At 37.4% G+C, this 27,128-nt stretch overlaps 1 protein-coding gene across 1 annotated transcript in view; it reads left to right on the forward strand.

The window, feature by feature from the left end:
- The window catches only part of THRB (thyroid hormone receptor beta), a 201,130-nt gene that overhangs the window by 110,436 nt on the left and 63,566 nt on the right, over positions 1 to 27,128 (forward strand). Inside the window, exon 4 of the mRNA XM_087946666.1 lies at positions 19,154 to 19,214. Coding sequence (XP_087802792.1) covers positions 19,208 to 19,214 — 7 coding nt within the window. The 5' untranslated portion in view covers positions 19,154 to 19,207. The remainder of the gene's footprint in view (positions 1 to 19,153; positions 19,215 to 27,128) is intronic.

Raw genomic sequence — 27,128 nt, forward strand, 5'->3', positions numbered from 1 at the left:
ATTATAGAAGGCACAGGAAGAGTTCGAGTTTAACAGTTCTTCCTCTTGTTTGCAGTGGTGATTGGTATATTCAGCCTTTATCTGGCAGCATAAGGTTTTGCAGCGGTTTTTAAAGATAGCTACATAACCAGTTTTGTTTGCTCACCAAAGAGATATTTTTCTTGGATTGTAGCTTTCTTATTGATATGGGTAATTTGTTTTTATTTTTGGCTTTAGGAGTTATTTTTGGTATGTATGCATTAATGACTCTATTTACTTGGAGCAAAAAAGTGTTATAATGATCTTCTGCAGTATTACAACCTGTGAACAGGAATCAAGAGGTATCAGGTTGGCAGCTATGAGATCATCATTGGCTTTTTTATAGTTATAATGTGGAGTCCCATCATTATGATTCTCTTTGCAAGGACACAAGTTGAGACAAAAAACAATCATGTTGTGATCACTGTTGGAAAAAGATTCTTTAACTTGTAGGCCATAAATGGAGTTTAAGCTATTACAGAAAATGAGATGTAAGCAATTGTTGAGCCTGGTGTTGTTCGTTACCAACTGCTCCAGCCCCAGAGTTGTAACAGCATTGTACATGGTTGCATGTATAGGTTCAGTTGTACATTTGTTTTGGGTCCAATTGATAATAGGCATGAGGTCACCTAGAAAGATAAAAGGGTGCGGGCAGGAAGTTGCCCACATTAGTAGTGCAGTTAGCTTATTTTTATGACCAAGGTTGTAATCAGGGGTTCTATAATAGCAAGAAATGAAGTGTGGTATTTAGGAACAGTTTGCAGACAATGGTCTCAGGAAGAGCAAACTCCTGAGCAACATTAATCTTTTTCAGACCTAAAGACTTCTTATAAAAGGTAGCGGTCGGACGGGCACTTACTGTAATAATGGAGCCTGGAAAAGATACGTTCAACCATGTTTTGCAGACAAAAATAAGGTCGAATAGGGCCTCATTTAGAAGCAGGAGGTATTCAGGCATTTTGTTTGTGAGGCTTGTTGCATTTATTAGTTTGCATTTTAGGCCTATAGGGGTGGACCTGGAGGAAGTTGGGGGCGTGCATACATAGCTTTGATTGTTGGTGGAACTGCTGTTGGGATGTGGGCCATTGGTCCTGTGTTTGATACAATCGATGTGGTAGTCTATGTACAGGTCAGTCTCTCCTTGGTCCTGGCATCATTTAAGCGGGCATGGGCGGGCAGGCTGTGAATGAAGTTTCCTGTGGTTTTGTGCAGCTTCCAGTGAGTATGTTTATTGTAGAAATAAACTTGTGTTTGCTGGATTCGCTCTTGCAAATGACTCTGCAGAAGCATGGGACCACCGAGCCGTCACTGTTCTTGAACTCGGGGCCATCATGGGAAACATCAATAATTTCATCAGGAGAGATGGTTGATATCTGGAAGTTGCTGATGATGTCATGAACCTTTGCAATGTCATTTGATTCGTTGGTGTCCTCGAGTTCAAATAAGATAGCATTGGGACACTAATGTTCATGTTCAATCGTGTCTTTAGCAATGATTAAAATGTTACTCGCAGGGTTAGTGGTTTCCTGAAGCTGGGGTAGTTGGGTAGGGATGGGATTTTGGGATTTTGGTGCTTCGCTTTTCTGAATAATTTCTTTCCCTTTGAGGGATGCTAGTCATGCTTCTATGGTGTCAACCCATTCAAGTAGGACAATAAATTTGTCCAGTCTGGACTTGCATGATGAGCAGAGTAATGGAAATGCAAACTGGGAGATTTTAACTGAAGCTGCTTGAAGGAACTGGGCAACACCTTTGGTTAGCCTCAAGCATTTGTGGTGAGCATACGTGTTGCATAGAGAGCACTTAATGGTACTCTCATCCTGCTCAAGTGCTTCTGTACAGATGAAGCACATGCAGGGGTCGTGTGACTCATCAGTAGTAATCTCCTCCTTTTGGGGTGGGGGTTTGGCAGTAGAGAGTTTGCCTGGCATGGTAGGATTGTTTTGGGGGTTTCTTTAACTTAATCTTAAATTTCTCTTTAAATACTTTTTAGAGCTTTTATTTTAGCTCATAATTTGGTTAGTTAATTAGTTATTCTGACCCATCTGCACTTTCCCCCCCCCCAAAAAAAACCTTTAAAAATTATCTCACTGTTTGCTATGGAAAGTTTTTTTTTGTTTCTATTCGATCTGATTGTATTTCTGGTTCCCCCTTTAGTTGAATGCCTTTCTCTTCCCTCTGATGGGGAAGTTTTTTCTTTCTTTCTATTTGCTCCAGGCAGTAAAGATAAAAGAGATTGCTGCATCCAGCAAGAGTCTTCACTCCGGTCCGCTCTTTGAGCGGGAGCCGTAGCCGTCCCTGATTGGCTGAGCCTGTTTGATAGCTCTGTATTGCTCTTCCTTCCTTCCTTCCTTCCTTCCTTCCTTCCTTCCTTCCTTCCTTCCTTCCTTCCTTCCTTCCTTCCTTCCTTCCTTCCTCCCTCCCCCTCCCTCCCTTCCTTCCTTTCTTCCTTCCTCTTTCTTTTTCTTTCTTTCGTTCTTTCTCTTTCTTTCTCTTTCTTTCTTTCTCTTTCTTTATTTCTTTCTCTCCCTTCCTCTTTCTTTCTTGCTCTTTCTTTTTTTCTTGCTCTTTCTTTCTTTCTTTCTTTCTTCTCTCTCTCTCTCTCTCTCTCTCACACACACACACACACACACACACAAACACACACACACACACACACACTCGTGACACACACCTGGTCTGGGATGAACTGATTCAGCGAGCTCCAGAGCAGCGGGTGGTGGGAGAATAAAAAAAGAGCAACTTCGGGACATCCACCCACTCTCCCTTTCAGAGCACCTCCTCCGCTGCTCACTTCTCCCGAGTGACGAAAGGAAGTGCGTGGTGAAGACGGAGGGGTGGCTATGGGAAGTAGCACTGGAAGTCCCCGCCCTCCCTTTCGGGGCACCTCTGCCACTACTTACTGCATTGCGGCCACTACATGGTATGGAGAGCTGGGAGAGCACCACATCTTAGCCAGCTGAGCCCAAGGACTCAGCAGCCTAGCCAGCTGAGCACGGGGATGGTGGGGGGGCATCTAGCTGGGCCCCAGCCAGCGCTGCTGCCCAGGATGGGGCTGCGCCAGTGGAGAAGCCAGCCAGCCAAGCCCAGGGACGGTGGGGGGGGGCACTCAGCAAGCTCTGGGGATGGTGGGAGAGGGGCCCGGGAAAATCCGGGAATGATGGGGGGAAGATCTGGGAATGGTGGGGAGAGCTAGCACGACTCTCAGGCAGTGAGCAGGCAGATCAGGGCTGTACAGTTTGGGGCGCAGGCACCACGTGGGAAGGCAGGTTAAAGTCAAGCCACGAGGACCATCATTGGGTGGATGCTCCCTTTCAACTTGCCGTAAGCTAGAGCCTTGAAAGGATTCTAATAAGCTACAGTGGAACACTGCGTGGACTCATGTCAGCCTTTTGGCAACTGCAATTCCATCGTTACTGGATTTATGATCCACATGATCGGAAAAGGCCTATGTTCTTGAGACCCAGCTTCTTATATGTTGCCTCAAATTTAAGTATTTCATACATAGATTTACTTTATTCCAAATTACAAATTGGCTCTCCTCCTATTGGCCTGTTTTTTTTGCATCTCTCTGGCTTTATTCAGTACCTTTTGCACATTTCCCCAAGCGGATTTTATGATGTTCATCCAGTCAGCTAGCATTACTGAAGGATGGGGCTCTCTTGAAAATTCTGGCATCAGTATGAATTCAACTCCTGTAGCTACCTTAATTGGGGTGAACCCAGTGCTACTATGTACTGAATTATTATAAGCCACTTCTGGGAAAGTTTTGCTCAATTGTCTGCTGGTAGTTCACATAGAAATATCAATATTGCTCTACTATTGCCCAGATGGAACCCTGAGCTAAGCCTGTGGGAGGAACCTATCCACTTAGTGAACTCCTGCCAGAACTTTGCCATGAATTGTGCCCCCGTCTGAAATGATACATTTTGAAACTCCATGCAGCTGATAGTTGTGCTACAGAAACATCTTGGCCAGGCTTTTGGATACTCAATGAAGTACACTTGCTTTGAAAACAGGTCGACCACCATCCAAATCACTTTATTCCCACATTCTCAAGCAATTCCACAATAAAGTCCATGGCAATCTCTTACCACAGCCGGTTAGGATTGCTACCAGTTGCAGTAGTCCAGGACTCCTCCCCGGCAATTATTTAATAGATGCTCACACTAAGCAGCTGGTCACATAGCTTTCAATGTCTTTATTCATCTTAGGCCACCAGTATTGCCTTCTAGCCAAGTGAAGGGTCTTTATAAAACCAAAGTGACCTGCCAGCTCCACATCACAGCTTCTTTGCAGGATCAGGGTCTTCTAGTTGCCTGGGATGAACAGTTGTCTCCCTTTTAGACAGACCTTCCCTTATTGTTAGTTATTTCTTATGGTCTCTGAACCACTCATTTCCTTCCAGGGCTCCCCTCAGCTGCCTGGTCAAAGCATGCTCCTGGTTGGTTGGGGCTGTGGAAACCGAAAGGGAGAATGTTGCTTCTGCAATACTTACAGGAGTATAGTTTTCTCTTTCTTTCTCCTTCCCTCTCTGTTTCTCATCTCTCCTCCATGGCAAGAGCAGCAGCATCAGACAGTGTCTCAGGGGAAAAGTTGCGGCCCCCCCACATATTCCTCCCTTCTTGCCTTGAGTAGCCTCACGCAGCACCAAACTTACCACCAAATTTAGTATGCTTCACAAATGAGGAGGCACCATTTATGAAGTGCACTAAGTTTAAAGGTGCTGCACAGCGCGTTCCCCTCCCCCCATATTTCCCTTGCCGTGAGCAGGCTCGCACTGCGCAGCACCTTTAAACTTCACACATTTTACAAATGAGGTGATTCCAGCACCATTGCCGCCACATTTGTGAAGCGCACCTCCCCCCCATATTTCCCTCGCTGCAAGCAGCCTTCCCAGCCTCGCTTCCCCAAGAGGGAAGCATAGCAGGGGGAAGAAAGGCAAGCTGTTGAGCCCCGGCCCAGGGCTTGCCATACCTGGGGGGCAGGATGAAGCAGCAGCAAGACACCAATATCAATGGTGGCAATAGTGCCCAAGGAACACAATGGCAGCGATTCTGGCAGCATCAGGGCTTCCAGGACCAGCTCCCCACCCCGCCATCCATCAGCTGTTTGTGTGGGGAAGGAGGGGTGGGGCCAATGGGGAGGGGTGGAGCCAGCCAGGGGTGTGATTTGCCGGTTTGCGAACTGCACAGAATCATAGCATCTGGTTCTATAGAAGAGGACAGAACCGGTAGAATCCCTCCCCTGGGTAAAAGGTTCCTAAGTAACAGCATTTAAGAAAAGAAAATAATGTATTAAGAGTTTAGTGCTGCAAGTAAGTCAGCATTTTCCTTTCTTGTTTGTAACATTAGTACTTTTTAAAAAAAATAGTATTTGTTTTTATTCTTTTGTTTCTGCTGCATGCAGGAAAAAGAAAGGACTGCATAAAAGGAGTTAGGAAGAGATATGGGTTCCCAATGAATATAGATTATTGAGGCAACTGCAGTTCTGTTTATCACTAGTTTTCCTTCCCCAAATTTTACTCTATTTAGTTTATAGGAATTATTGGATTATTTTTTTTGCATGTTTATAGTTAAACCATGTGAGGTAAGAATAAAAAGGCTAGGCAGTGTTGCAGCTTTGATTGTTCTAGAATTTGGATTGTCTTCAGAGAAGAAGTCTTTAATTGATTTGTTTATTTGTATCTAACCTTTATTATTTAACTCACGGCAGTGAACACATCCAACATATCTTTCTCCTCCCACTTTCTCCACAATAACAACCCTGTGAGGTGGATTGGGCTGAGAGTGAGTGAATGACTCAAAATTATCCAGGGCTTTCATGACTGGGTGACTTTGGGCCAATCTTTAGATAAAACTGAGTTACCAGTAGTTGTTTTATTTATTTCATTATAGTGTTTAAACTTGAATGCCCCTGCCTGTTTTGCTTTTTGAATAATGTGATTATCTCTTTTCTAGCTCTTATAAACTTTTGTCCTGTTTTCATATGCCTGTCTGAATGGAATGGGGTTTGAGTAAATGACAGTTCATCCTGTTTTGCGCTATGATTCTGTGAAAAACTACGTACAGTATGTTTGACTATCGTAAGATGATACAGAGAAGAAAGGATAAGGCAGAAATCAGCAACTTTTTCAGGCAGTGGATAATTATTACACAATTTAATATGATGTAATGGGTTCAAAAAGAATCTAAAATAAAAATAAAAACTAGAAATAAAATATTTGGAAATATAAATAACCTATAATTTTAATACTGTATCAAAAGTCATACTTTGCCTTGTTTTTCTCTCTGATAATATTGAATATTGAAGCAAAATATAATGTTGATTACTCACACTGCTAAAATTCATGAGGTAAATCTTGAAAGATTACTTTATTTATATTTTTAAAATTTTAGTACCTGAATTACTTATAGAAAGGGCTTTTTATGTTTATTTAGAGTAGAGTAGAGTAGAGTAGAGTAGAGTAGAGTAGAGTAGAGTAGAATAGAATTCTTTATTGGCCATACAAAGCATTTGTCTTTGGTGCCTATGCTTTCAGTGTATATAAAAATACATTTATCAAGAATCATAAGATACATAAAGATATATTAAAATACATTAATCAAAAATCATAAGATACAACACTTAATGATTGTCATAGGATACTAAAAAAGCAATCAAATCATACTAGGAAACTAAATAAAACAATATAAATTGTAAAGATACAAGCAACAAGATTATAATCATGTGGGAGGAGATAGATAATAGTAAGAAGGAGAATAAGTATTTCCCTTAGTATTTGTTAATTTATGTTAATGTTTAAATGCTTTAAACAATTTTGTAATTTAACAAAATTGTGGTTATTGGACAGACTAGACATAATAGTCTAGATAGAAATATAAAACACGATCACAATTCCTTGAATATTTTTAAATAATCTGATTAAGGATTGGAAATTATCTTGGGGATCATATAGTCCAACCATCTTCTCAAAGCAGGTATCCAGTACTATAGCAACCTCCACAGATAGCCATCCAGCCTTTATTTAAATATTTAACAAAAAAGAACCCTACATTTTTTTCCCCAAAATTTTATTAATTTTCAATAAACAAACATACACAAACAAAACACAAAACATGAAAACATAAAACTTCTTTTTGGAAAGCAGCTTAGTCCCGGGTTACATCTTTTTGTACAGACATAAATTCTAATTCATGCTCACTTTTATATACCATTTCATATCTTATTTACCACTCTACATTTTCTATATAGCTTCTCCCCTCTTTTCACTCTCTTAATTCTATTTTATTTATTTCATCTCAATTTAAATCATTATACTTATATCTTTTGTCTGTTCTGTTTCAACTATCTATTATCTTTTCTCATTAACACAAAATTTCTCCTGTAATCACTGATTGGAGTATGACGCCTTTATATCTTTCCCCTAAATTTAACACTTAAAATAATACATAATTTTCATTTGGATTCTGCTTAGTACATTCTAAAGCTACCTACTATATTTTAAAATAAGAAAAAATAATAAGTTTATAATATAATTAAAACAATAATCCATAGCAATTAAACTCTATCATTAAAATTAATATTCATTTAAGTCTTAAACATTTTACACATTTCTTTTAATATTTTGTCCCATTTTATAATCATATAATGTTCCAATTTTATTTCAAATACAAATACAACAATACAGTCTTATGTACTTTTGCAGAATCTCTTTTTAAATTATATTTTTACCCATTATCTCTAAACAAATCCTGTTTCTTTACATCTTGTTTCAAATCTTTATAACTTCTCTTCCTTTTTTCCTTCCTTGCTTCTCCAGTCTAGCCTTTTTACCCCCTTGTCTCTTGATCTCCACCCTCTTCTGTATTCCTCTTTTCTGTTGCTTTTTGACATTATATCGACTTTTCACCTTATTTCTCCCTTTTTTGGTTGTTTTTTTAAGTCTTAAATTCTCCATTCTCTTTCCCCCCTTTGCCTTTTCTTCCCCAGCTAGAGTTGCTTGTTCATTAAAGATGGCTTCTTCTTCATCCCACTCTTCTTGGTCTTGTAGTTTCTCATAAATAGAAATCGCCATTTCTAAGAAATGGAAAATGGAGCCAAAAGAGCCCTTCCCTTCTTGTTCCTCTTCTTTATACTTTTTAAATTCCATTTGCAGTTCATCGACAAATAGTGCCATTGTAAAAAAAATTTAAAACAACCCAAATGTTCTTAATCTTTCAAATAGTAATTTCCAAAAGTCCCAAAATCACCAAATAATCCAAATACACACAGACTGTTTCATTTAACACTTTCTTCTTTTTACACTTTTTCTTCCTGGGGTTACAATTCAATTGCAAAGTTCCAATTAAAATGTATCTTTTAGAAGTCTTGTTACAATTTAACTCTAGTCTTGTAAATTCCAAGCAGCCTCCTCCAGCAAAATCTTAGTAATAATTCTTTTCCTCTCCCTTCCCACTTACAGCAAAAAAAGTTTTTTCCCCCCAATGGTCAGAAATCTTTATTGTCCCCTTGGCTTTAATTTTCCAGTTTAATTAACTGCTGATGCCAAAGCAGGTTTTTCCGATTTCTCATTCATCTGCTGTCACCGTAAGGAAGGAGAGTGAGAAAAAAAACTTTCCCTTTTCACTTTCATTTGCTGCTTTTCCAGATCTTCTTTGGGAGCGATGTATCTTTGATGAAATTTAAATTCCAGGGTATTTTAAATGTTGCTTGTTATCCCGGTCAGCCAAAACTTTCACTTCTCAGCTTCCTCCTACACATTCTTATCCGGATGAGAGTTTCTTTGTGGCGGCCATTGCTGACCGCCGCTCCACCGCTTTAGGAAAAGGGAGTTAAGCTGGCTGAGGAGGGGGGTTGCGATTCCCCCGGACCCCTGCCAGATCTCCCCTATCTTCAGTTACCTCTGTGGGGTAACTATAGCCCCAAATCCGGCTGGATTGGGGCACTCCAGCAGCGAGCGCAGCAGAAACCACGCACGATCGTGGATTCCTGCCGCCACCGAAGCCCTGCAAACCGGAAGTCTTCAGAACCCTACAATTTTTGAGGCAGTCATTGATGAGTTTCCATTAAGAAATTCTTCTTGCTTTCCAAATGAATTGGCTTCCTTCCTTATAAAGTAAGGTCACTGTTTCTTACCCTATCTTCTGGAACAATTTTGAAAAATTCTGCCCCAACTTCTACATAAAAGCTCTTCTTTCTATTTAAGCTATCATGTTTTCTTGTAGTTTTCCCTTCTGCAGGTTGAACATCAGAACTTTTTCACTAGCACTGATGATGTTACCTAGTTTGGTAATGAAACATTTGCAAGAAAACAATGAAGCTCAGAGAGCACCAAGAATCCCTCATTTCAGCCTTGAGTGACAAATATTTTTATTTATTAATATTTTTCCCTTGTAGTTCATTAATACAAACAATTAATTTAATAGTTTTTAATTTTATGAATGTACTCCCGTTTATTGTGTTCTTCCAAAAATATGGTGCCATATTTGATGTGATGTGCAAATAATTATTTCTAAGTTGTTTAATTTTATCTGGAATATATAAAAAAAGGCGTTTTGAACAGACATCAGCCCAAAAGAAGACAGTTTATTCCTCTGATTTTTATTTAATTGTGACATATAATCTGTTTCTATTAACAGTGTTCCATAAATAAAAGGCTTAATGCTTTAATATAGTTTTTGTTTGATATTATAGTATCTTTTATGGTTTTATTTGTAATTTTAACAATTTTTAATTAAAAAAAACATTATCTATGCCCAACAAATGTTTGGTTTAATTAGGAAAGATAGAAAAATGATAAGCTTAAAAAGTATGTGAATTAGATGAATGTTTTATTTTAACTCTACCAACTTTATATTTATTGACATGTTTTGGATAATTTTTTTATTTCATGTTAGTTACTATGATCAAATTACTGAAAAGTTTTTAAAAACAAAAATAGTCCAAGCTTAAATTTGTCATTATTGTATTTTTCAGTTAAAGAATGATATATTGCTTTCATTATTTTCTAAATTCCATGATAGATTCTAATTGGAACAGATTTGAGCTGCTGTTGAAGTGGGACAAAAATTCTGTGTACAAGGGCATGCCACATGCCTGGAAGGGCATTAAATTGGTAAATTATTGTAAAAACTTCATTAATAAATAAAGTTTAGTATAATATCTAAATATATGATATTTTCTTTCAGATGAAAACAGATCTAGGTAAAAACAGTACTGCTTAAAATTTTCATTGCTGGAAGAATTAAGAGTTCAGAAACATGTATATAGTTGTAAGAGTAACTATCTACACAATTATAGTCAGTATTATTTCTTTCCAATGTTGTTTTCACATTCAGTTTGACATTCTGACCAATTTCTGAACATGAAACTTTGCATTATGAAATTGAAATAGATATTTATCATTTGAAGAAACAGTTATTTACTGAAAAACAGATTATAATTAGTGTGATAAATTTAAATTGACCTTTTACAATGCAAAGGTAAAATACAGTGCTGTGGCATAAATGTTAAACAGTAATACCTAATAACTAACATATATATTTAATAATATACAATTTTAATTACTTTCAAAAAGTCCAGAATTTAGTTTTTCATCCAAAATGATCAGCTGCTCATGATAATTCAAAATAGATTGTCTTCCCTTTTATTTATTTAGGTTTATTTATCTTGGCAGTTTCCTTTAAAACATTTTGGTTTAGCAATACTTACAAGACTGAAATAGGATTAACTTGGAAAAAATAAATAAAGTTAACTTGTCTCTTTTTCAAGTTTAATCCGTTTTCATGAGGTTCAGCATTCGGGCACAGGAAAAGTTTATACCATTGATTCCAAATTTTGCTCCAATTTCCATATTACATTAGGTATGAAGCATGACCAATCTTCTTATTTATAGACAAAAAAAATGACATAGAAGATTACTTTAGTATAACTAAACTGCTGTTGGAACAGATCTCCTTTTTATTACAGTTTAGGAGAGGCTTACAATACGTTTATTTAGAACTTTTAACATTGCATACTTTTTTGAAAAGGAAGTTTATGGACATATTGCCACTTTTATGTAATTTGGTCTTGAGAGGAGAATTATCATCTGTTAATTCAAAAATACTAGATAGCATGCATAATGAAGTAGTTCCTCCTCTCATTTTTCCTCACTACAACAATTTCGTTTGAGAATAAAAAATGCTCCAAAATCTCCCAGTGTATTTCAATAGCAAAACAAGGACTAGAGCCTTGGCTTTCTTCTGATTATAATCCAATATTTTAACCACTTTTCCCATTGGATCTTGTAAGCAGAAAAAAATATCCTGTATTTTTCAGATATTACTGAACTTCCTTGGTTAAAAAATAATGCTTGAACAAACATAAGAGAGAAAAAAAGCAACTTCAGAGCATTTCCAAAGGAAATTAGTTCTTCCAGTTGCATAGAATACAAATGCAATATGGCTGACAGTATTGTTCTTAAAGCAGGTTGTGATGTTCCTGTCTAATATATTTTAATTATAGAGAAATTTAGACTAAATTAGATTAAACGACAGTTTCCACACACTTTATATAAAGGCGCACTATACAGATAAAGCCTTTCTTTCTATAACATTTGTAGTATTGATGGCATTGAATGGATTTTATTTGTTTGTATATTTTGATGGAAAATAATTTTGGTTTGACTACAAGTTAGAAGGAAATATGGTTGGTGCAGAGCACAAATAATATTTATGGCCATATAGTTATCAAAATCAAATTTAACCTCATGAAAACTTCACTTTTTCTTTTAAAACCAGTTGTTCTCATGTTGTCATGCCCCTGGTGGAGACTGACTCTGAGGAAGAGGAGGAACAGCCAACAGGCGTGGAAGTGTGGCTCCAGAGGTGGTGGAGGAGGCTGGGGAAGGGCAGAGGCTGGCTGAGCACTCAGAGGAGGACCTAGACCCATCCCCTCTCCATTCTAGGGCACGCAGGGAGGAGAGGATCAGGGTAAAACATGGTCTACTCAGGAGGAGTAAGTTGTAGGTGTGAGATTTACATAAGAGTTTGGACCTGCGTGCTAGTGGAGACAATTAGTGATTTATTTCTAAAGAAGGTTTATCTTGGTTGGTTCTTCCAACGGACTCTCCCTGGTTATCTTCTTGAACTTGGAAATTATCTATCCTGGTCTGTCGAGGAACTTTATTCAATGCAGTTTGTTTTTGGTTTTTGCTTCATTATCGGCTCTTGAATTTGAACTGTGTTTCTTTCCTTTGAAATGTTTGAAAATAGTTTACTCCACTGTGAACAATTAAACAGTGAAGCCAAGTTGAAGGCATTAAAGGACTTTTAGTTACGTTTTGGATTTTGTTATATTTCTGATATACTCTGGGTCATCACACATGTCCTATATAGTTTGCTTTTCACATAAATAAACATAATAACAAAACCTCTATTACTATTATGCTTCAATCTGAATCAACTATTAACAATAAATATACCTTAAATATACAGTATATTGTTTCTTTAGAGTTAGTTTCCACTTCTTTGCAAAAATAAACATCAAGTATTATTTATCTTTCAGGAGTTTTATAAAAAGACTCCCCCCCCCCTTTTTTTTTTTTTTGCCATTTCAGTGCATTTCCACCAAAATAGTAAAAGTTGATTCAATTCTTTTTGGAAATGGGTTGCAGTTTCTATGTGTAGTTTTGATAATGTTTGCAAGTGTCAATTTCTTTTAAACAGATACTTGTTATCCTCCATAATCTGAAAAAAAAGCATACCTCATCCACTATGGGGAGACTCGGCGTTTGCATATAGTATGCTGAGACCATATTTGCCCCATAGACCACTAGTTTCCCACTCCCAACTAATCAGTTTTATTTACCACATGTTTAAAAATTTAAAAAAATATTAATGTTTCACAATACATAAAAACTAATACAAGGTAATAAATAGCAGAAGCAGGAAAGAAAAAGAAAGAAAGAAAGAAAGAAAGAAAGAAAGAAAGAAAGAAAGAAAGAAAGAAAGAAAGAAAGAAAGAAAGAAAGAAAGAAAGAAAGAAAGAAAGAAAGAAAGAAAGAAAGAAAGAAAGAAAGAAAGAGAAAGAAAGAAGATTCCGATTTCCTTTGCAACAAATATTCTGTAAGTACATTTACGAAATTCTTTATTACTCTATGATTACAAATGACTGTTGTAATCTTTTGGAAACTTTTGTTACCAGTCAAATATAGGTAATATTTTGTCTCTAATCAAAAAGGTTAAGCCAACTTTAAAAGTTTTATCATCTTCACCAACCATTCTTCTGTGATAGGAAATGTTGAGCCTTTCCACTTTTAAGTATATAACAGTCTCACTGCAGTTGTCATATATAAAAGAAAAGTTCTGTGACTTTTTTCTAGTTGCTTGTCTATAAGTCTGAAAATAAAAATCTGGTTTCAGCTTTACCTAGTCTTCAACATAAAATCTTCTGCATTAATACATGTATTTGTACCTGCATTGTTTCATCTCCTTTACATCTCCAGCAAACATGTTGTTCACATTTCTAGCAAAGATTCAAAGTTCATTTATACATTCTAGACCAGGGGTCCTCAACCACCGGGCCGCGGACCGGTACCAGTCCGTGGAGCACTCTGTACCGGGCCGCAAAGAAAAAAAAATGGTGGCTTTCTTCGCCTTCGGTGAATGCTGCTGGGATCGGGGATCAAGGACACAAATGAGAGAAGGGGAGGGAGGAAGCAACAGCCTGTCCTGCTCTCTGGCTCAGCAGCTTCGGTTTCCTCCCGCCTGGTTCCTCTCTCAGTCGCTCTCTCGCTGCTCCACCAGCCCAGGAAGAAACTGCTTCAAAGAAGCCGGGGTGGTGGCTTTCCTGTCGCCGCAGCTCCTCCGAGGCGCCCATTTACCCCCACCCCGCCCGCCCGCCCGCGCTTCAATTCAGTGCTCCATTCTGCTTGCCTGCCTGTCTGGTTGGTTGGGAGCAGCTTCGGCTGAGAATAATAACTATTCGCCTCTTTTTATCAGCCGAAGCTGCTCCGAAACGAAGGCAGGCAGGCAGAACGGAGCACTGGGTTGAACCGCTGGCGGGCGGCGGGGTGGGGGTAAATGGGCGCTCGGAGGAGCTGCGGCGACAGGAAAAGCCACCCCCGGCTTCTTTGAAGCAGTTTCTTCCTGAGCTGGTGGAGCAGCGAGAGAGCGACTGAGAGAGGAACGAGGCAGACACCTGAGGGAGGGAGGGAGACACCTGAGGGATGGGGCTGAGGAGGCAGGGCCGAGGTGCTCCCTGAACTTGGTGGTTTGTTGGCAGACGTTTTATTACCCGACTAGGTAACAACATCAGATGTTACCTAGTCAGGTAATGAAACGTCTGCAAGCAAACCACCTGAAACTGATTCTTCCCTCCCCCGGTCCTTGAAAAAGTGTTTGTGCTTGAAACTGGTCCCTGGTACAAAAAGGTTGGGGACCACTGTTCTAGACAATTTCTCTGGTAATAAATATGAACAATACATCTATATATATATATATAAAAGAAAGGAAAGGAAGAGAGGAAAGGAGGAAGGGGAAAGGAAGAAAGAAGGAAAGGAAAGGAGGAAGGAAAGGAAAGGACAGGTATCCAGCTAATCATCTTATAAAAAGTATCTTTAAGGCTAGATATCATGTAATTTTCAGTCTTTTCAATCACATATTTCTATACTGGTCCATTTGTATATTATAACCAAAATGTTCAACCTAGTTTGTCATACATTATTTCATTTGTTCTTTTTCTGTATCATATTTTAGCAAATGTTTATACATATTAGCAATAACATTTTAATAATTAGCATATAATTCCATTTCAAATTAATCTTGCTTTGTACAAAAGTATAAAATCTTTTATTCTTCTTAAATCTTTATATTAATTGTGCATAGAAAAAACATTAACAAAGATATCCTTCTATTATCAAATCTTTTCTTTTTCATTTTACAAGCCCTTGAGAAAATTCTAGTACATTTTGGAAGTTTAACCATTTGAGATTACTTATCATTTCTCAACTAGTTTTATTTACTTCATTGCAGTATAAAAAACAGTAATTTTGATTCTGAAAATGCCATTGGAGAGCAAGCTTAATTGTTTTCATGCACTGATTCCATAAATTCAAGCCTGACTGGAAGTAGTTATTAGCACTGCTGGGGGAAATTACTGTAGGATCAAAACAGAATTAATTTATTTTGTACTCCTGTTGTTCATGTCTGTTTTTAAAATATATTCTTCTAAACATGCTCTCAAAGTCTGAAAAAGTTTTGGACCAATGTTTCAATAAATTTCTGCTCTTATGCCAGCATGAAGGAGAAGAAGACCATTTCCATCTGTCTATTGCAGCTTTCTACTGCTTCCTATCAAGCTATTCTGTCAATGTAAAGCAACAGTCCACAACCTTTCAAATTTGGGGGCCTGGCATGGGGGGCGTATGAGTGGCAGGTGTGTGCAAGAAGTGTGTGCAACCTGTGTGCAAGAAGCTTTATTTGTGCAAGCGGTGGCCAGGCACACCCTCCACTTGTGCAAATGGAGCTTCATGTGCAAACAGAGGGTATTTGTGCTCACACATGAAGCTCCACTTATGCGAGGAGGGTGGTTGTGCTAGCGTGCGAAGCTCTACTTGCATGGATGAAGCTTCGTGCACAAGCACATCTGCCCTCCATTCACGTGCGCACTTGCCCACCACTCATGCAAATGGAGCTTCATGCATGCGTGCTTGCCCATCTCTCCTGTGGCCAGTTTTGAACAGGCTACGGTCCAGTAGTGGTTCATGGCCCAGGAGTTGGGGATCCCTGAGGTAGAAGATTGCAGAAGGAAAAGGTAAATGAACACCTATATTTCCTGCCTCGTTCTGTAAATGGAAGCACTCTCCTGAATCAAAATAAGTCTTCCAATTTTTAATTCATTTGGATCTGTAGTAAAGAAAAAATAGTCCTCAGTGTTAGCAATTTACACTGAAATTGAAACAGGAACATTATCTTCCTTTTTTGCACAGTTAATTCTGTTTGCTTGCCTGCGTTTTTTCCTAGAGTCAGGAATTATTTATCAGTTGCAGTGATTTATTTTTTATGGTAATGTTTACTTTTTAGATATAAAAAAATCTGCCCTTAAAGTATGCTAATTTTATATTTCAAATTGAAACCTTAGGGCACTCCTAAAAATATACACTGCTATTCAATAATATTTCACTTATTGTAGGATAACAGAACAGATGGTTAACACATTAATTCACCTTTCCTGTGCTTAGCTTATTGAAGAGCTCTTTTTGAAGGTTAAATTACAATTAATAAATCTACTAATCAAGTTGTTCAAAAATTTATCTTATTATTTGACATTTTAGTAGCCTTCTCCTAAGCTGATTGGCAATTAGGGTGAGCTGAAAATGATGACAAAAAGCACTTACTATCTATCAACTGTCACAAAGAACAATGATAAAAATTCACACAGAAGATAAACTGTCCCTTATTAAAATTTAAATGTAAGTGCTCTGAACTGATATGGAAAAGTTTGCTTCAGAAATATAATTTGTTTTAAGAATTAATACACTAAAGCTTTTTAATCACTAAACATTAATTTCTTATGTCATTTTTGAAGGAATTATGTATAGTTTGAGGGAATTGTGCACAGAATGTCAGTGATAAGGTGTTTGCAGCACAATTTAATTTAGTGTAAGGTCACTTAATATAAGTAATCTAGTTTACATTATTATTAGAGCAATTGAATTGAGTTTAATATTAAGTATGTTAAGTTTAATAATAAGTATGTTAGTATATTTAGTATATGACATTACTAAGGATTTATCCATTAGTGGTATTAGTTCTTTTCACATAGGCCTTATATGCAATAAAAGCTTAATTGAATTCTATAGATTCAATTTTCTGGAGACCAGATGAATTTTATAGGAAACTCTGACAGCCAAATATTGTTTAAGTATAAGCTGTCACTTATTTGTAGAAATTAAACTTTGTTATCAGTAAATTGACCTGGGTCTTATTACTGTTTATATTAAGTAGGATATCAAATTGCTTTGTTGTTTCTATCCTGTTTCATTGTATTGTACTTTTTTTCTTGATATGTTTATCAAACTAAAAACCTCAAATTGCAGTTCACCAACATAAATTGGGAATTTGAATGTTGAGAATTGAAACACATGATGAATAGTTTCAGTAGCACTATATCCATACAACTTGATGGAATAACCATCTTTTTAAAAACTTATTGAAAATCAGGAAGGAAGTGATTTGAATATCATGGGAAGGTACTATTCCAGAAAAGGAAGACAATAACTAGAAATACATGTTTTTATTTTATAACATAACCCAGTGAATTTTGAGAGTATACTAGGTATTTCTGAATAAGTTACATTGTTAAATTCTGAACATATTGTTCCAAAAATGTTTATCTTAGGTTAAATTATCATTTTTAAAACATTTTGTGGTTTTCTTTTTATCATTAGCTATCATTTGCAAGTATAATTCACTTTTTATTGATTTATTGATTTCAGGCAGAAAATCATAAGACTTAGTAGACAAAATATTTTCATAGTTTATGTGATCTGCTGGTTGTGGTTGCAAATTTTTGTGGTAAATTTCAAGAAAAGAGCAGAAGCCACCCTTTCCCCAAACCTTACCAAATCATAAAATTTGAACACAAGGAATCTTGGCTTTGAGATTTTTAATACTTAGCTGGGGAACATTTTGTTTCCTGTTCCCAATCCTAATCTTCCTAGCAATAAATCAGTGCAAATGACACAACTTTAGGCTGTAGAATAGGAAAGGAAGCAGTTTGTCAAACATAAAAATGTAGAATAAAAATTGCTTGGAAAATAAATAAGATTGGTGGAAGTATACAAAATACAGAAGCCACAGAAAAGTCTCGACATTTTTGTCTAGATCAGAGAGATCTTGAGAAAAAGAAGTGTTGTCTCTAGAAACGTGATTGATGAGGTATAATGAAACCTTAACCATATCAAAATGGACCTGTTGATCATTCATATCCTTTCTTCTTCCTTTGTACATGAAGAAACAACCAAATTATGTTTAAATGTTTTCTTTGGTCAAAATGTTATCTACCATATGACTCATATAACCAGAATGTCCAGAAATAATTCTGATCACATGAATGCAGTTCTTCCTTTCTTTAGAAAACTCACCAAATTTCCTAATTCTAATCTGCATATGTCCACAGTGCCTTATGTAGACTACCAACCATCAATATTCTTCACATGAATATTTTCAGATATCCACAGGGAGGAGCTAGAGGCTAATATCCCTGAGAATTATCCCTAAGATATTTATCCTATTGTTAGGGTTTCTACATGTGATTATATTTATTATGTTCATTGAGCAGTCTTTGCTTTAAATAAAAATAAAACATACAAATACACAGTCCATAAGACCATAAATAAATAAATAAATAAATAAATAAATAAATAAATAAATAAATAAATAAATAAATAAATAAATAAATAAATAAATAAATAAGATGAGCAAGAAGATTAAAATAATATACAAATATATACAATGGCAGAAAAAGAAATAGTTAAAGGATATAGGAAAGAGAAAAGATGAATACTTCTCCGTCCTTTGGAATTTTCACTTTGATACTAAAGCAAGAAGGGAATTAATGTTTGTATTTACATGTTGGAAAGGAAGGGATTACAAGAGACTAAGCAGGATGGGGAAAAGACATTGAAAGTAATGTTCTGACATTAGCAGTCACAACCTGCTGTACAAAAAGTTCCAGATATTCTTGATTGTATGCCTACTCTCTTATAATCTCTTTCTCCCTATTCTCTGTCTATATGTGGGGTGGGGGAGACAACAGGTTAGGCACAGGACTGTAAAGGAGAAGTGTGATTGAGGAGTGTTGCAAAGATCATAAATGCAGACATTAGTCATAAAGTTATCTTTTTAGCCATCATACCTTTTTTGAATGAGGCAGTTGTTAAATAAGGATCATCTGTAGTTTCAAGATATTCCCAAAGGCACTTAGAAGTAGTGCTTAGAAGCACATTTCCAACCAATGGAAAAAAATCATTCTCAAAACAGCAAAAACCACCCAAAATTCTTAAAAATAAACACCCTGCTTCAAAAATGGCTCTTGCATATTATTATATAATAAAGTTATATTCATTAAATATTGATATTTTTAACAGGTGACACTGGAGGAGAAGAATGAGAATGACTACTTTCTTTTGACTCCCAGCAGCATGTCAGGTATATAGATTTTTTAAATAAGATATTTGTCCATATGTTCCCAGCTTATTTTAAAAATTATTTATATGTGCTCCAATGCTGACGGTATATATAGTTATGTGATATTTATTTGCCTCATTTTTCACATAAAAAATAGGGTGTAAGATTGAGCAATAGTTTTTACTAGATAGATATTGATCTGCCTGTCAGTGTGCTTGACAGTGTATCATTTATTTATTTATTTATTTATTTATTTATTTATTTATTTATTTATTTATTTATTTATTTGATTTGCCAATTGTTTACAAGATAATAAGTATAAATGTATACATAGTTGTGAATACATGAAATGGATACATATAAGAAAAATAAAAGAATAAGAGAAACAATAGGACAGGGACGGTAGGCACGTTGGTGCGCTTATGCACGCCCCCTACAGGCCTCTTAGGAAAGGGGTGAGGTCAATAGTAGACAGTCTAAGGTTAAAGTTTTGGGGGTTTGGGGAAGAAACTACAGAGTCGGGTAGAGTATTCCAGACATTGACCACTCTATTGCTGAAGTCGTATTTCCTGCAATCAAGTTTGGTGCGGTTTACTTTGAGTTTGTATCTATTGTGTGCTCTTGTGTTGTTATGGTTGAAGCTGAAGTATTCATTGACAGGTAGGACATTGCAATGTATGATTTTATATACCATGCTTAAGTCAGACCGAAGACGGCGTAATTCAAGGTTTTCTAGTTCTAGAATTTCAAGTCTGGTGGCATAAGGTATTCTACAACGAGTAGAGGAGTGGAGAACTCTTCTTGTGAAATATTTCTGGACTTTTTCAATTGTGCTAATATCAGATACGTAATGTGGGTTCCAGACTGATGAACTGTATTCGAGTATTGGTCTAGCAAATGTTTTGTATGCTCTGGTTAGTAGTGTGATATTACCAGAGAAAAAGCTACGTGGGATTAAGTTAACAACTCTTAATGCCTTTTTGGCTATGTAGTTGCAGTGGGCTCTAGCACTTAGATCATTAGAGGTGAGTATTCCAAGGTCCTTTACAGAGCTTGGGTCATCAACAAGATCTTGACTATTCAGCTTGTATTTTATTTTCTGATTTTTTTTGCCAATATGTAAGACAGAGCATTTATTTGTTGAGATTTGAAGTTGCCATCATCATTCTATTTATGGTCTATTTCAGAGATGTACGACATTTTTCTTTGTATACATTTTCAAAATTTATCAGTAAACAACCTGAACTTTTATGTGTTGTTGATATCTACATTTATGCTTTTTTCTCCAATTGGTAAGTGATTCAGGGGACTCCAATTCATATCAAGATTACATGTTGTAAAAACCCTAATTATCTACCTTTTCATTTTCTCCATAAAATTAAGTTTTTAAAAATTGTAGAAGTATAATTCTGAAAGACTAAATATATACCAAAGCATATATATGTCTCTAAACTATAACTAATTATTATGATTATTAAAATTATTAAAATTGAATTTAAGTTTATGTCTTAGGCTAAGTCAGACAGTGATATAGAAGCCAATGGAAGCCAATTGGGCCCCTCACATTTAACTTCCATTTTGTCCCTTCCAAAGCAATGTCAGGGTCTGCAGAAAGCATTCTGAAAAGAAACCCCTTCTCTGATCTTGCTTTGGTGGTTATGCTTGTAAAATAAGCAGGCACAGTGCAAACTTCTGCAATCAGGTAGAACAAATCCTAATAAGAAAAAAAAATCTTTAGTCTAAGATAAATAATGGCATTAAATATTAAGAGTGATACGTCTGTTTGACACTTGAAGTAAAATATTATCTATAAACTGGATAGCTGTCCTTGAAAAATGCATTTAAAAGATTGATGAAGTGTTAATTCAAAACCTTGTACCAAGATTGAATAAAGATGTGCTCCTTTGATTCTGAATGTTCATCTAAACAAAGATAAAGAATGCTTAGAATTTTTTTCTAAGCATTTTTAGAGACAATATGATTCATCTTTTTAAAAAAATGTAGATCATAAGTTAAAAAATAGGATAAATACGTGGCCTGCTGAATAGGAAATTATTTGAAGGACAAAATAATACTGTCAGTCTTGAGTGAACAGTAATGTTCCTCCTCTTTAAGAGGGCATTGCTGAACCCCTCCATTCTAGATAACTATCAGTCAGTTTTCAGTCTTCCCTTTTGGGAAATATTTTTAGATAATATTTCAATCAGTGATTAGATTTTTGTGGAGCAAGTTGTGGAAAAAATAGTTGGATGGCAATTGCAGAGATTTATAAATGGATTATAAAAAGTCACTTCAGCTGCGTTTAGACTGGGATATAAAATAGAGGCAGCACTAGATAAACTTGTTGATGACTTTTGGAGGAGCTAGGATAGATTTGATGAATCCATTCTTGTGCTCCTTAGTCCTTCAGTAGCTTATGATATAATCAGCTGGACCAGCTGCAAAGGCTGACAGTGGGAAGTACTATATTGCATTGATTTGCCTTCTTGCTCAGTTCTTGATCGCAGGCAATGCTGATGGCAGAGTAAAGATCTCAACCACAGCCCCTTTGTGGGAACTCTTGGGATTCGACATGCTCTTCCCTCCTACTTAATGTCTACATTTCTGCATTATCTGGGTGAGATAATGTAGCTGATGATACCCAACTTTATATCTTAATGTCAGACTGTACAGATGAAGCTGTCAGTGTATTGACATGGAGAATGTTTGGTTTGGATGGGGTGAGATAGACTTGGAGAAATATCCTGACAAAACTGAGTGATTGTAGCTGTTTGCACCACCTGTGCTAGAGAGATTCCCATTGTTGGTCTTGGATAATGTTACACTTCACATTTAAGACTGTGCAACCTAAGAGTCCTTCTGGATTTGCAGCTTTGGCTAGAAAAGCAGGTGGTAACGATGGCATGGCAAATCTATGCAGAGATTCATCTTGTGCAATATTTATGCCTTTTTTTTAAACCAAGAGGGCATTCAAATATTGATTCATAACCTGGTTCCCTAACAACTGAATAAATGTAGTGATCCATGCAAGAATATGGGCTACCCTTGATGATCATCCTGAAGGTACAAAAAGCAAAAGGTGAGCATCAACAGTAACCTTAGATTATGCCTATGTATCACCATTGCTATGTAAGCTGTGTTGTTGCCAGTAAGTTTCGAGATGTAATAGTAGATCCTGATTGCCATATATAAAACCATTCATGTCATAGGATCTGATTATTTGAGGGATTGCAATCTCCAGTTGTTTCTTTCCAACCAGCATCAGTGGTGGTATTCAGTCAGTTTGCATTGGTTTGGGCGAACCGGTAGCAAGAATTTGGCATGGATTACCAAACCGGTAGCAACATAAGACATAAGACATAAGAATTTATTTGTCATTACACTCGCAAGCGGGTGCAACGAAATGAGGTGCTCTTCCACAAGTAAAACTGGACAAACACCACTAAAAAAGAAAAAAGAATAAACTAAACACAACCAACCATACAATAATCTCTATACAATTTAAAAATGTAAATACCCCACTACTCTCAGCCATTAGACTCCACAAAAATCTTATGACCCTGCATTCAGACTCAAAACTGCACTTGGATAAAAACTGTTCTTAAATCTGGTCGTCCTTGTTCTTAATACCCTAAATCTCCTTCTTGATGGTAATAGTTCAAAGAGCTGATGTCCCGGATGAGAGGAGTCATTCAATATGTTAAGTATCTTCCTCTTACATCTATTCCTATACAGTTCTTCCAAAGAGGGGAGTGAGCAGCCAATGATGTTTTGGGCCGTCTTGATCACCCTCTGAATTGCCTTTTTCTCTGCCACTGTGCAGCTCGAGAACCATACACAGAGACAGTAGGATAATATACTCTCAATTGAACATCTGTCTGGCCATGCTCCCGACTCAGTCGCCCGGTTTCTACTCGCTTATCCCGCCCGCCCAATTCTCACTCTCCCCGGCCACCCCGCCCCACCTGCCACTCACCCCGTCCAGTCACTCCTCCCCTCCTCAGTCCTCATGGCTTGCCATTCTAGCCTTCCCACATGGTGCCTGCACCCCAACTGACCAGCCCTGATCTTCACAGGTAAGCTTGCGAGTCATGCTAGCCCTTTTCCCACCATCCCTGCACTTTTTCAGGCCTTCCCTCCCATCCCTGCACTTTTCTGGGCCTTCCCTCCCGTCCCCACACTTTTCTGGGCCTTCCCTACCATCTCCAGACTTTTCTGGGCCTTCCTGTCCCTGGGCTCGGCAGGCTGGCTGCCTAAACCGGCGTGGCTCCATCCCATGTGGTATTTTCTCAGCTTTCCCAATGACGTGGCAGCTGTGGTGCAGCGAGGGCGGGTGGATGTCCAGGCCGGGGTTGCTGAAAATTGTGCACCGCATGTGCAATCCCAGCTGGGACATCCACCCACCCTGTCCTGCCCTCCCGCCGCCCGCAAAAAAAGCAAGCGGCCCCTGGAGGTCTTTGGGAGGGAGGACGGATGCTCCTCCCACTGCTGCCATCCATAGAGGAACTTGGGAGTGCTAGAGTGTGGGGGGGGTGCTCCACAGCCCAGCACAGCCTCCGGAGGTATTGGTGGGGTCCGCCACCCCCATTCTTCCTTTTCCCGCCGCCTGCTGCTGACTGGAGCTCATGGGATCATTCAGTTTGTCCCAGACCAGGTGTGTGTGTGTGTGTGTGTGAGAGAGAGAGAGACAGAGAGACAGAGAGACAGAGACAGAGAGAGGGAAAGAAGAAGGGAGAGAAAGAAAAAGAAAGATATGAAAGAAAGAAAAAGAAATAGGAAAAGAATGGTGTGTGTGTGTGTGTGTGTGTGTGAGAGAGAGAGAGAGAGAGAGAGAGAGAGAGAAAAGTAAAAGGAAAGAAAGAAAGAGGAAGAAAAAAAGAAAAAGAAATAGGAAGGGAGAGAAAGAGAGAGAAAAATGCTATTATTTTTAACTGTTTTATTATTTATCATGCGTTAATATTTTACACTGTCCATACATTTAGAGTGATTTTACTGCTTTTCTTTTGCCCAGGGCTACCACATATTTTTCAGGGATTTACATGCATTCAATGTCTAGTCCAGAGCATAAATATGGGTGTGTTTATTTTGTACATCAGGTTGCATAAATCCAGCTTAATATGCTACTCCTGGTATGTGATATTTTGTATACATAGAGAAAGAAGCACTCTTGTGATCTTTGACTTTTAGGCTTGCTGTCAAACATCAGCCATAATAATTACTGTTTTGAACAATATGTAGGTTGTATTACACGAATGACTATTCATATGTGAAATTATGAAATAAATTTGAGTAGAGGTCCTGGGAAAGCGTCAGAATAACAGAATAACACTTAGAGGGACCTTGAGAGACCTATACCATTTCAGAGAAATGGCTGTCCGGTCTTTTCTTAAAAACTTCCAGTGATTGAGCACCCAGAACTTCTGGAGACAGGCAGTTCCACTGGTTAATTGTTCTCACTGTCAGGAAGTTTCTCCTTAGTTTTAGTTGCTTCTCTCTCTGTTCAGTTTCCATCCATTGCTTCTTGTTTGCATTCCGCTTCTTTGGAAAATACATTGCCCCCCCCCACCAACTTTCTGGCAGCTGCTAAAAAGCCTGTTGCCTATCACACTCTTGAGGAAAGCATGTAAGCCATTTCCTCCTTTCAGTGGTCCATGAAAGCACATCTATAGTACGTAGATAATAAAGTCAAAAAAAGGTGAACATTTTTACAGAACTATACATATGTTGAGGCTGGGTGTGACAAGGAATGGCTTGGAGGGGAGGGGCCAGGCAAGGACATGAGTGACATGAGTGACATTGAGTTGGCTATACCTACCCAATCACATGACTACCAAGCATGCCCACCCAGTCACATGACCACCAAGCCATGACCACCAAAATAAGCCACACCCACAGAACTGGTAGTAAAAATTTTGAATCCCACCATTGACCAGCATGTTCCAACAGAGTAGGTATGCTCCAGGTCCCTTCAATTAAATGTTGCCTTCTTGTGGGATTGAAGAAATATGCCTTCTTTGTTGCAACCCACACCATCTGGATAAGTATCTTCCTAGATATACAGATGGTGCTCCTCTCTTGGGGTTCAGAAAATCCTTAAGATCTGGCTCTGTTGTCAGGCCTGAAATTAATGTGGTTATTATTAATTGGTGTGGACCCTATCATACTAGTACACTGTTTATTGTTCTAGTTGTTTTACTTCAACCTATTTGTTTATGGGAGTTCCGATTTAATTATTTTTGCTAGATTTGTTTGGAATTTTTGTAAACTACTCAGAATCTTCTGGATTGCACAGCAATAGCAAATTAATTGTTAAATGATTAAATACACTTTATTATCAATTATTACTCAAACAAATACAGACTGCTGTTTTGTCATGATTAATTAATGTTATTTTATCATGCATTTAGATTTAGTATCCTGACTAAAATCTGAGAAACTGAGAGAAAACAATCTATTAGGACTTTCTTCTGTCACTAAATGATAAATGTTTGTTCATTAAGCAAGATGTTAGCTTTGGAAAGAAAAATTTAAATCCATATATTCAAATTAAAAATCCATGTCCTGATTTTAATTATTTGTACCATAATGAGTATAGGGGAGATATATGAATGGGGTGGAGGGGAGATTTCAGAAAAAATAATAAATGGTCAGAGTAGAAAATAGTTTCACTATTGATACAAGGGATATACTTTTTGTGGCAACGTACTTATTATTACATATACAAGAATAGAAATTTTGCAAGTCCCACAAAAATAGAAAACCTCTCAAGTCCCTTGATATTTCTTAAGTTTCACAACACAAATATATAAAATGAGGGAAGAAAGTCTCTTTTCAATCTATCTCGCAGATTGCCTCTTAAATTAGTCATGACAGTTCATTTTTTTCTATTTGCCCTGTGCTACGTTACCTATCCTACCCTAACTTATGCTTCTTGTCTTACCCTGTCCTACCCTATCCTACCCTACCCTAACTATAGAATTGCAATAGGCAAATCAATTTAACAAAAAGTAATTTAAGTTACTTTGAAGGAAGAGACAACAGATGCAGTCGATCTGATAGAACTGAAGAGAGAAGCATTAAAGTAGCTAGCTGCATAATTATGAACAGATGGATTATTTTATACATTAAGACTCCTTTTTAAATAGCATAAAAAAGGAAAACATGGAGATACAGCTACTGAACTATAGTTTACCTTTCAGTTTTTTCACTCAAATAAAAAGGAAGCAATACTCAAGTGGTTTGAGTCTTCTGCTAAATTAATTAGAGTATTATATCTCTCAGAGCAGCCATTCACAAATCATTACATGTAGGTACATATCCTTGCAAGCAGTGATGGGATTCAAATATTTTTGCCACCGGTTCGATGGGTGTGGCTTGGTGGGTGCTTCCTGCAAGCCTGCACGATCCCAGTCACTTCAGCAGCTGCCACGCAGCACTATACTGTGCCGTGCAAAGCAGCTGCGCTTCAAATTCAGCAGATAAAAGTGAGTATGGGAGCCCAGATGGATGGGTGGGCCCAACAGCAGAGAGGCAGAGAGAACTGGTTCAGTCTCCGCTGCTCATCACTACTGGCTCTCCAGAACCGGGCTGAACCAGTCAAATATCACCATAGCTTGCAAGGATCGTAAGGGAAGTAAAATTATTTAAGCCTTTATATATAAAGAATCTCAAGGTGTTAAAGTGTGCAATCTTGGGAATTATCATCATTTTTATTAACACCATCAGCTTTATTTACAGTCTGTCATATCTAGACATACATACTAGAACAAATAATTATATCTGAATGTATATGTAGCTGAATAAAATATCCACAAAATAGCTACACTATTAAATAACAAGTAGCTATGCCAATTGAGAAAAATCACATTGGTTCCATACAAGAAGGGACTTTGCAGTTAGATTTCTTTAAGATAATTATTAAGAACCCATTGTTTA

The sequence above is a fragment of the Notechis scutatus genome, chromosome Z (genome assembly GCF_049901735.1).
Source record: "Notechis scutatus isolate UNSWTSFEM ecotype Mainland chromosome Z, rNotScu1.2, whole genome shotgun sequence".
NCBI lineage: Eukaryota > Metazoa > Chordata > Lepidosauria > Squamata > Elapidae > Notechis > Notechis scutatus.